Here is a 12,472-nt window from a genome sequence, read left to right as displayed (position 1 = left end):
TGTTATGTTACGAACCTATGAGATACAATCAACCACTGTTGAGAATCCAGTTTGATAGGGTTTCAAGATTTATTACAGGATCACTTTTTTACAGAATTACCTTGACAGGACCACAGGATCACAATATAGAAGTGTTAGCTCAGTGGTTAACACCGGTGCCTCCTTTCAATCATAAGGTCCCGAGTTCGAGTCAATCCAAGATTAATGTATGTCGTCCAGTTAAAGAGTTGTTGACAATTGACAATTCATAATCATGGACGATTAAATATGAATCTAAGAGACTGACTTCGGTCAGCTTGCGACTTTGATAAGCCAATGATGGCTTCTTCGCGAGTTCCTGCTTGCATGAGGATCTAAAATACGTACTACATACAAGATCAACTTGATAAAGAAATGAGACAAGATATATTTCTTTAAAGGAATGTCATGATATCATGATCATAACAAACTGCAGCAGTATCTGCGGACAAAGTAATAAATACAGACAAATTACAGCTGCTTCTCTCAGGAGGTTTAAATTGGGTCATATACCAATCAATGATAATGAACATTTAACTAATTGATCACTCAGTCTTATTCAAAGTTAAAATAGGAAACATCTGCAAAACGAATTCTTCATCAATATCATATGGGTACAGATAAAGCAAGCAAGATAAAACAGATTTTTTTTTAAAGTGCTACATTTTTACACGTCCCCTGGAGAACACAGCTATATTTACAAAGTACCTCGCAGGTCCTCATTAATACACTTGAGTGAGGAGAGCATTTGGCATGAAGTGTCATACCCCAGGACAAAATGGAATGGTCGGATCAATACTTTCAATGACCATCATTTCTTGAATCACAAATCTATATCAATACCACTTGAAAGCAATGCCAACCCCCCCCCCCCACCTCCCCCTTCCAAACAAACCAAAATGACTTAAAGATAAACAATAGATTCAAGCAACAATAAGGATACCAAAATAAACGTTACAGACATGAGTGCATGTTTCTTTTAGTTTTCATGTTCCTTTAACTTATTTTAATTACTATAACACATGGAAAGAAAATGTGAAGGGTTGCTGAAGGTGGGTACTATATGTAACCCTAAGCGTGTAACAATAGAATGCATCTTTCAAGATACTGTCCTTTCATGGTGTTTTCTGATAACTCATAACGTACAAACAGCACAGAGAATATCATAACCATCTACATAAGGAGGACAGGGTAGACCACCTCCTCCAGCACTGCACTTAGCATCAACATTATAGAGTAATGGTTCATTGTTGTTGTGGTTTGTACGGGGAATCCCCTCGGCATTTTGATCGATGCAAACAAACTGAGATTTGTTGGTAGTATAATGAGATGACATCATGTATCCTTGGTATTCCAAAGTCCACTCTATAACAAATCAAATTACGGATTAATACATACATACCTATATATATATATATATATATATATATATATATATATGTATATATATATATGTATATATATATATATATATATACCACCGGGATTCGAACCCGGGCCTCCCACTTTATATGCGGACACCTTAACCACTATAGGCTATGGACGCTGATTGTATGTCCAGAGGTTCGATCCGGTAAGGAAGGTCGTAATTCCACTGTAGGCGTTTGTCACCTGTATCGAACAATACTATTTCTGATTTGGTGGCATATTTGCCTTACTCTAGAGATCAAACATGATGCTAACCGTACGGGAAGTTTTTATGTGCGGAGATTGTTCACAAAATTCGTGGAGCATTAACAAACATCAGCAAAAGCATAATTTAAACTCTAAAATAACAATTTATTAGAGGGAACGGTTCGAGCTTACGAAGTACGTAAGGTGTTTTAAAGGCATTCAATAATGTGGTATGTTCATATATTAATTCCTCAACCAATTAAAAACTTATTAAACGTCGATATCACGACGGCTTGGTTATGCGCAGGCAACCCCTGCACAGTAGAGTACATTTAGTATACTAACAATAAGCATAATTAAAAATGTTTCGTGTCAGAAAACCAATAATTTAGCTGGCCAAACATCTCCTAAATTATTTCTTAAGTCGTTTCCTACATGCAATCAGTCATAATTCGCAAAGTATACAACAATTTAAGGAGTTTTGAGACAAGTTTGTTGTTATTGCTGCTAGGATTTGTGTATTTATATATCTATTTTAGATCCTCCTGCAAGTAGGAACTCGCGAAGAAGCCATGATTGGCTTATCAAAGCCGCAATCAGACCGACGTCTGTCTCTTAGATTCATATTTAACGTCCATGATTATGAATTGTCGCTACGAAGTCGCTTTAATCGGCTGAGTACAGTTCAAAGTAGCAGTGAGGTACTGTATATGCCTAGGACTCGCGCACACCTAGCTACTGTATATTACATGCCTAGTTATAGAAGAGCCCTAATGTATCAGAAGCTAAGCTATCTTCATAGGTATTTTACAGGTGTTTTATTTTTATTTGTTTGAGACACTAAAGTAGGCCTAGCTGCTTATTCATGATTCTGTGACATGTTTTACTTTGTTCAACACTTACTTTTGGTTGAAAAAGTTTAAATTTCATACTGCACAGAAACATAATTTTTCAATGTGCAATTACGTAGCACCATGTATATATCTGCCCAAGTGCCTAAACATTGTTCCCAGAAAGTATCGATGTTGTATATCTGTGCAATGGAGACTGGAACATCAATTGCAAAGGTAATAACATCATTCTTACCTTGGCTTCCTAAGCAGGTGTTGGTTCCAGGGATTGTTACAACAGAATGCTTGCCTGGAGATAGACACACAGCACAAGGAGCTTCACTTTGATGGATATTCGGAGATGTTGGAAGGGTTTGCTCATATTCAACACCATATATATTAGCACCTCCAGTACCATGGCTTGGAGGGTCAGCGAAAGTTGGTTCCAGGGGTAAGCAAAGAAAGTCCACTCCAGATCCTTTTTGGTTATAGTTATTACCACTACCCATTACACCTATAAAAATACCAAAAAATCATTAAAAAAAACATGGTTTCAGAAAGCCTTCAAATATATATTGAAGAAGTTTGCAATAGGTTGTAGTTGTAGAGAGAAGAGAGTAAAATTTACTCTATCTAGCATAATGGACAGTCCTCACCAGTCTTCATACACAAGGACTAAAGAATCAAATGCTGAAGAACCGCCATACGTTATTTTAAGTTGTACATTAATGGCATCAATCAGTATTGAAAATGAGTGAATTCATTTAAGTAAGCAAATCCAATTAGGATATGAGTGCAAGAACCGTAAAACCTATACAATCACTTTGGGTGAAGCTAGAAAAATATGGATTTTGTTCAACTATCAGAACCATTTAGTTTTAACACAACCTAAGTATGACTGAGTAGAGTTGGAATCTGTCTTGAGACACATAGGCCTATAAAAAGAAAATATATGTTATACATGAACAATCAAAATGATTGGTCTAATCAGCCAAAGCCATAAAAGAAATGATCCATCCAATCAAAATCATACAGACTGTTCAAATCAGTCAAAATCATACAGAATGGTTCAATCAGTCAAAATCATACAAAATTTCCAATCAGACACAACTGTACAGATTGGTCCAATCAGTAACAATCATACAGATTGGTCCAATCAGTAAGAATCATACAGATTGGTACAATTATCATGATCATAGAGATTGGTCCAATCCGTCACAACCATACAAAATGGTCTATTTAATCAGAATCATACGGACTGTTCAAATCAGTCAAAATCATACAGATTGGCCCAACCAGTCAAAATCATGCAAAATTTCCATACAGACACAACTGTACAGATTGGTCCAATCAGTAACAATCATACAGATTGGTACAATTATCATGATCATAGAGATTGGTCCAATCCGTCACAACCATACAAAATGGTCTATTTAATCAGAATCATACGGACTGTTCAAATCAGTCAAAATCATACAGATTGGCCCAACCAGTCAAAATCATGCAAAATTTCCATACAGACACAATCATACAGATTGGTCCAATCCGTCACAATCATACAAAATGGTCCATGCAATCTTAATCAGACATATTGTTGAAATCAGTCACCATCCTACAGATTGGTCCAATCAGTCAAACCATACAAACTTGTACATTCAGAAACACAATCATACAGAATGGTCCAATCAGTTACAATCATACAGATTGGTCCAATCAGTCACAATCATACAGATTGGTCCAATCAGTCAAAATCATACACAATTGTCCATTCAGACACAATCATACAGATTGGTCCAATCCGTCACAATCATACAAAATGGTCCATGCAATCACAATCATACAGATTGGTCCAATCAGTCACAATCCTACAGATTGGTCCAATCAGTCAAAATCATTCACAATTGTCCATTCAGATACAACCATACTAAGTGGTCCAATCAGTCACAATCATACAGATTGGTCCAATCAGTCACAATCATACAGATTGGTCCAATCAGTCAAAATCATACACAATTGTCCATTCAGACACAATCATACAGATTGGTCCAATCCGTCACAATCATACAAAATGGTCCATGCAATCACAATCATACAGATTGGTCCAATCAGTCACAATCCTACAGATTGGTCCAATCAGTCAAAATCATTCACAATTCTCCATTCAGATACAACCATACTTAGTGGTCCAATCAGTCACAATCATACAGATTGGTCCAATCAGTCACAACCATACAGATTGGTCCAATCAGTCACAATCATACAGATTGTGTCAATTACTCACGATCACACAACTAATTTAATAACAATTTCAGCGCTTACCTCCGCTATTTTCACATTTGACCAAATAATCACATAAACTCTGTTGGATGAACATTTCGCAGATAGAGCTTGCTTCTTGGATTACTGGTTTATAACATTTCTTTTATATAAACCAATCAGTCGATATTGTCATGTCGTCCTTCAAAAGTACAGGTTTTATTATTACATCACATTTTGTCACATAGCATTGCCTAGATATCCAGGCTCACCTTGATATACCAGTTGAGATGTGCTGGGACAAGATGTTTCTCCCCAACGAGTGTAAATAACTCCAGTCGCAGAGGATGTACTCGATTCGGCAGGAGGGACAGGTGTTTCTGGAGGACTCTGAAGAACATGATCTACAGATAATAACAAATCAATCAATATTATTATCAAATGGTATGGTGGTGTTCATGTTACTCGAGTTTTAGTAAAACAAACAATTAATGAATAACATTATCGAAATATATGTTTGAATTCTACGGGGCAATAGTCATTCGTAGTTCTGCATACATTTCCATTGGTGAACCCTTGAGCTATCCGCCTGAAATCTATGAAAAGTAATGATATTTATTTAATATATATTTTACTAATGCTTCGTGATAGGGAGTAAAGTGAAAAGCGTTGTACTATCAAATACGTATGTGTTGTAGTGAACAAATTGTAAGGGAAGGAAAGGCCAGAGAGTGTTTTTATTTTTTAGGGGAGAACTGTACCATGTATTTTCTTCATTGGAAGATGAAAGATTACTTTCAAGGCAGTATGGGCTTGTTAATTCTCATATAACGCAGACTGCTGTATTGCCTAAGAAACATTGGAACATTAGAAACATACCACATCAATATTAGCTGGTTCGCATTCCATGACAATATTTCATATTCAAACAGACTATTTCACCTATACCATTTTGGATGTGAAAATTTACTTCGTTGCAGTAGTTATAACTAGTGCAACGAAGTAAATTTTCACATCCAAAATGGTACAGTTAGCTAGTATACAAAGAATGAATGGTTATGAGTGCAATAGTGCAAATATTTCATGAGTTGAAAGATGGAATGTTACATTCAACTCGGCTGCGCCTCGTTGAATGGAACAAATTACATCTTTCAACGAATGAAATATTTGCACTATTGCACGAATGGAAACCATTCATTATTTGTTTTATACAACATAGTATATTAAGATGGGTAAAATGCACTCATGCAACAGATTTTTTTGAACAGACAGGTTTCTCTGCTCTCTTACCATTGAAAAAAGTACTACCAAAAAAGTATAACCCATGGTTCTATTTCATAGAGTGGAATAGAGCGGATTTTGCATGCAATCAACGAGCAATTGACCAATCAAATGACCAGAATACAATTAGGTGTTGTATAATTATTAATCTTAACAGTTCCCCGATTCCTATATGCAAAGTAGACTAGGCTGGGTACATCTGCAATGATTACATGGTAGGTCTTTTAACTTAAACGTTTAATGATTGGAAACCTTTGTACCTATCTCAAGACTTTAAACATCTCTTAAAGCAATAATACAATTAACAAACTAATGACCACTGAAAAAATGGTATCCCAAAAAAGTGTGTATTTAAAACTATAAGCTTAGCAAGAAAAGTGTCCCTTTGAAGATAAAAGTATGCTATCTTTAACCAATCAACGCTTTAATCAACGCTTCCCGATGCTCCATATTGAGTGGCATTTATTAACAATATTAAAGAAAAATGTTCAGCGAGTAACCAAAAGACATATTTCTTGTTCAGAAGGAAGCAACACCCAAGCAAGTTTGCGATGATATTTGAAACAAGCAAAAATTAAGACGCAAGACTACTTTGAAAGGCTATACATAACGTAATAATGACAAATACCTGCAATGGGACCGAGTATGATCTGGTCACGGCCATCACGACCAGGCATCCCTTGAGGACCAGGAGTTCCCCTGGGTCCTGGATCCCCAGGAGGACACATCACACATTGACCCAGAAAATAAGAAGCTTGCATGTTTGAGCTCATGAGGAAAGGCGACCCTGGAAGGAAAGCAAGATGCCATATCAGGCAAAACATATAACATCAACTCTACAATAATAACCAGTACAACCTATGGAATGTACGGTGGTTCTAAATGGACATGTGAGTTGCTGACTTAGCGTCTTAGCATAACGCAACACCTCGACGATTTTTTTTTTATATATTGTCGAATTGGCTAGTTACACTTGACGAAAATGATCAAATTGTTGAGTTGTTTACGTTGCTCGTTACTTGACAACACGTAAGATACTACAATATATATTATATATCATCCAATAGTGAACATGAGCATCAAAACTGTCATTTTTGTCAAGTTCAGGTGATGCCGCAAGTCGACAATGTGATGATTTTCGCCAAGATGTAATATTATCGTACGTTGTTTTACTTGCCAATCTGCTGCAGTTGTCACTCATTCGCCCTCTGTTTTATTCCAAATTCAGTACAAAAGATGGCGGTTAAAATACATTGCCCAAAACCCCTCATGATAAAACCACATGTAGAAAACATTCTACGCATGCCCCTTGTTACTAAGGGTTCACCTGCCTACATGATATCACCTATTCAACAGATAAATTAACATCAGGTCTGAATGACAGCTTGACTACATATCGTAAGCCTACGTACAGCAACCATTCCCAGTGCCGCAAATGATGTGAGTTTTCCAAGCAACAGCCGCATGTCCATATTTAATGGTAAAGACGAATTTTGGAGCAAACAGAAATTAACGTTAGTTAGCCTGATTTTATAAAATAAAAATAAAAAGAAGGAAGGAGGGAGGAGGAGGAATTGTTAAACAGACAGAAGTTAAAGTTACATCAATCAGGGAGTTGTTCCATAACAACTCCCTACATCAATAACTGACCTCTAAATGTTAGATAGCCTGACATTTATCAAGACGGGGAGGAGGCATGGGGGTAGAGAAGATATGGGGAGGTATGAGAGGGGTAAATTACTTAAGAAGATTTAATATCACTTAAGAAGATACCACTAAGATCAAGGTAATTACCTACACAGGCTTTATAAATATGTTATTCATATGTTCATAGATTTTGTATTTTTTCTGTCCTTTCCATCTTGGTATTACACAGGAATAAAGGCTACATAAAATATCACACTATGTGCACAAATTCACGGATAGAAGCAAGTATATATGGCTGAAAAATGAATGTGTTTTTTATACTATTTACTATCTAACCTATCTTGATTGTCATATAATCTACTGCTAGAATGTCTTACTATTATTAGGATGAAACGTCAAAATGAGACAAAACCCCAACCATTATTATTGGTCTACTTCATGATAGATATAACTGTCATGGACATCTTCCCAAAACAGCAAGACAACCTCATTTCATTTGGGGGAGATTCCACAGGTTCAGTTTTTATTTCTTTACACACATACCTGAAGACTTGATCAAGTCTAAATATCACATGATCGAGCCACACGTGCTTCAAATTTTAAAGGTGTTATAAATATATCACAATGTTTACTTTCTGCCTTTGACATGGGTTTTATCAATGTTGACTTAAAATATTGAGACTTTTAATATGACCTTATGATGGCATTGGTTTCAATGTCAAAATTATGATTATGATTATGATTATTATTATGATTATGATGATGATGATGATTATTATTATTATTATTATAATTTTTATCATTATTATTATTATTATTATCATTATTATTATTATTATTAGTATTATTATTATTAGTATTATTATGATTATTATTATTATTATTATGATCTACCTTGATAATATGAAAAGAAATAGAACAGAAATTCAAATGCTTTCGATCCTTTTGGCAATATGACATCACAGGTTTACAAAATGGCAGCCCCAGGCTCCCCTTTGAACTTTATCATATCTCCCAAACGGAACAAAGTATTTCTTAGTTCTTTGGGGAGTTGTTATTCACAAAATAGTTTGTGTCCCCATTTAAAGATAAAGAATTACTTAATAAACTTTTTAAAACGGATCACAGTAGGTCATCTGTTCTTCTGCAGCTTTAGTATTAATTTATTGATATATTATGTTATAAAGTTTTGAGGTTAGTGAATTATCTTGCTCTCATAGAATACTGAAACTACTAACAACACATGCAGTACATCTAATTCTGTCAACTCTTTGGTTTGTCACAATCCCAGAGATAATTACGATAACATAACGTCTATTTATAGGAATCCTACCTGCATTGGCTTGCGGAGGTAATTGACTGCCTTCTGTTCCGAGACTTCTTCTTACTCTCCTGTTATCATCTTCCTAACACAAGAAACCAAAATTTAAAAAACTACATGTGAACGTTATTGTTTTCAAACAGAAATCAGCCTTATATGTTAAAACATTATTACATTTTCTATGTAAGTATAATATTTACATGCAGATTCTATACTCAATGTGTTTTAAAACCACAATTAATTTGCTATTCCTGAGGTGTATGTATATACCTGTATCGCAAATACAATATGTGATAGGCTAGAATTGAATATTAAAAACACAATTAAAAGTTCCCAAACAAAATTATCTAAAGTAAACATGAAATATACATTAGTAAAATGGAATTATCGAAACTCCAGGAAATATTTTCAAGCAGCCATTTTATACTTGGTTATCTCATTTTTTAAACAATTTTCGAAACCTTCCAAGGATTACACTAAGTAAGATTGCATTGGATGAAACTTAAGACCTCTTCATAGAATTTTACACCAAATATATATTAGTAAATGAACAACAGAAAACTGACTGGTAAAAATTACAAGGAAACTTGGAAAGTGCCAAGAAAGTTTGGCTAAAATAGGATCTCAACAATTAATCTAATGGTTTATGCCCTGCACTCAGTGCCATGCACCGGATTTCAAAAATGGGGAGGGAGGCTATTGGATGGTGGGAGGGGTAGGTGAGGGAAGGGAGAGGAAGGGGTGGTTCTGTATTTTTCTGTTTTTTTCAGGGGGTGTCACTACCCGACAAGCTCTATAGGTTTTTTTAGTACACTTCCTTTCACAAGTTTTGTTTCTTATCTGCTTCTATGTTATACGTCATACTTTTGTTTTGATAGAACAACAAAAAAATGAAATGAAATGAAATTACCAATTTCTCCCGCCCTTTTTGGTAGGCTCGAACCTTGACAGATCAAAAATGTTACGAATGAAGGATGTTGCCTAGGGGTGGATGTATGCGGCTACCATGTAGGGGGTTTAGATATCAGATAGTAATTCTGATGCATATTTAGACTATAAATGAGGTGTTTAATTAGGTCTACACGAAAGGCTGTGCTGATAAATGTCGTGCAGTTTTAACAATCCTGCAACTGAACGTATTGTTTTAGGTGTAAGTGGGGTGCCATGTTCTCTCCGCCCCTTCCCATTGTGCAAGCCACTGCCCAGGCTTGACCAACTGAGCTGTCCAGTACTTAGTTTGTTGCGATCCTTATGCAGCCAATTCTTTGCTGGTCCGCAGTCAGAAGCCACAGTACCTCGCATACCGAGTAACCAGATATTATACTCCAATTTCCTTTGATATAACTCAAAAAGTGGAAGGATATTATGGATTTCAAGAGAAATTCAGCCTTTTAATGCATATGAACAAGTTAAATGAAATATCTTAAAACGAGTGGGACATTATAAACAAACTTTTCACGAAATATATTTTATTAGATTTACACTTCCTTAATCTGTTGCCCAGATTATTTGACTTGTTTTAAACATTTCTTGAAAAGAAACCTGAAGCATACACAACCCTTAACAAAATCAACATCGAAACAAATTTGGCATTTACTATCTGAGCAAGCCAAAGCAAAGAAAGAAATTGAAAAATAATAACTTACTTTTTCAACAAATTCAGTGTCTCCTTTGTAATAAGAATTTGAAGCTCGACAACCGAGAAACAAAATTAAAAGGCACAAAGTTGGCTTCCCCGACATGTTTCTTTCATATATTCACTCAAGAACTATCCAAAAGTAAAATATATCGACTTATTGAGTTGATTGAACCATTGGAACTGTTTGTGAGGTACAGAACTTCACCACCAGCGGAGCAGGTGGTCTCCGTGAAACTAAACCACACAAGGAAACTGTGACCCTGCTATTTTTCGACTTGTGATTGGTTAAAGCTGGTAGTAACCACCCACATGGTGACTACATTTTGACCAATGAGAACACTCAATATTTAAATACTTACTACAACAACTTGAAGAAAGCCTTGCATGGAATTATTTAGTATCCCATGTAGAAGTTCACGGAGTAAAAGGTAAGAATATTAAATCAAATGACAAACGAAGTACACAGATATGAATTTTTCGAAGCTTATCTGATGTGATTTCATAAAGAACACAATAAAAAGGACCAGGAGGTACTTATAAATATTTTGACACTACCAACATAAACAGAGTCGAAATGAATACAAACTATCAAGTAAGGGCATGCCCAATTCCGTTAACAGTGATAAAAATGAAGCAAAATTCACATCCGAGGGGAAATTGATCTTGTCAAGAATCTAGTAACAGATGAACCACTTCCAAACAAATGAAGAGTTTAAACAAATGATAAAACTGGTATATATGCTTCCCCCCCCCCCCCACCCCCACAAAAAAACTTACAAATACATATTCTGGTGACCGATGGCATATTTGTTTGCTCCTAAGATAATGTTTTTTGCTCGCTAAACCCGATTGGGGGTTTGGCCAGCCACTGGATGCCATAATTCTTCAAGAACCTTTGAAAACATATTCTTGAACAAGATCTTATAAAAGTGGCCAAACAGGTGTGTAAGATATTGAAACGTTATTCGGATGGACAGCAAAGTCAGTAAACGGTACCGAAATTTAAACAATGACTGCTATAGCTCAGTATTTGTTACATTGAAATTATTGCTTGAAAAGAATGTCACAAACTATTACTGCAATACTTCTGGGAAAAGGCGATGTTGTAAATTAATACAATAAAGTTATTTAATCACATTGGTTCCTTGTTTTAAGGAGGTACCTATGTTATGATAATAACTTATCCATAGATGTATTTACAGCATCACTTTACCACCATAGATTTGTATGTTTACAGAGATTCGAAAATGTCACGTCCGCACACACACATGCATACCCCCACACGCACAAATACATACATACATCCGACCTGGAGGAAATTCGTTTGTCTTTATATGCCACAAAGAGATAAAATCAAGGCGACAGTACGTCCCGTCGCATTTATCTATAACGGAATCTAATTTCTTATTGGTATTCTCTTTACTTTCTCACTTGAAAAAAGGATATATAATACAACATTTCATTCAAATATAGTGAAAGGTAAAATAGGCCTATATATACAAACCTTGGTGGTTTGTGGTCAGTAATATACACTAATAATCAGTGGTCAGTGGTCAGTAATCAGTGGTCAGTAATATACACTATATATACAAACCTTAGTGGTCAGTGGTCAGTAATATACACTAAAAAGGATTCTGTAAGCTGGTCCTTGGGTACAATTTTTCAGATGACAAGATACCTGGATGCACTTATCCATAACTTCATGTATGTATGTATTTTAGATCCTCTTGCAAGCCCGAACTCGGGAAGAAGCCTCATCGGCTTGTGAAAGCCGCAAGCTGATGTGATATCTACTATGTTTTTAGTTTTGATTTTCATATTCCTTCTCCAGTGCTAAATGACCATTCTCGTTCATCAAGAAAATTG

The 12,472-nt window shown here is 35.6% G+C and overlaps 1 protein-coding gene across 1 annotated transcript; it reads right to left on the bottom strand.

Moving 5' to 3' along the window:
- Positions 1–933: 933 nt before the first annotated feature.
- Positions 934–10,819, bottom strand: LOC139978915 (uncharacterized). Its single transcript, XM_071989481.1, has 6 exons — positions 10,614–10,819; positions 8,980–9,052; positions 6,628–6,786; positions 4,991–5,122; positions 2,719–2,976; positions 934–1,383 (listed from the first exon to the last, which is right to left on the bottom strand). The coding sequence occupies exons 1-6, from the start codon at positions 10,707–10,709 to the stop codon at positions 1,154–1,156; spliced, it is 948 nt and encodes a 315-aa protein (XP_071845582.1). The 5' UTR covers positions 10,710–10,819; the 3' UTR covers positions 934–1,153.
- Positions 10,820–12,472: the final 1,653 nt, after the last annotated feature.

Source organism: Apostichopus japonicus, chromosome 13 (genome assembly GCF_037975245.1).
Source record: "Apostichopus japonicus isolate 1M-3 chromosome 13, ASM3797524v1, whole genome shotgun sequence".
In the NCBI taxonomy this organism is placed as follows: domain Eukaryota; kingdom Metazoa; phylum Echinodermata; class Holothuroidea; order Aspidochirotida; family Stichopodidae; genus Apostichopus; species Apostichopus japonicus.
This window is presented reverse-complemented; position numbering and strand designations above follow the sequence as displayed.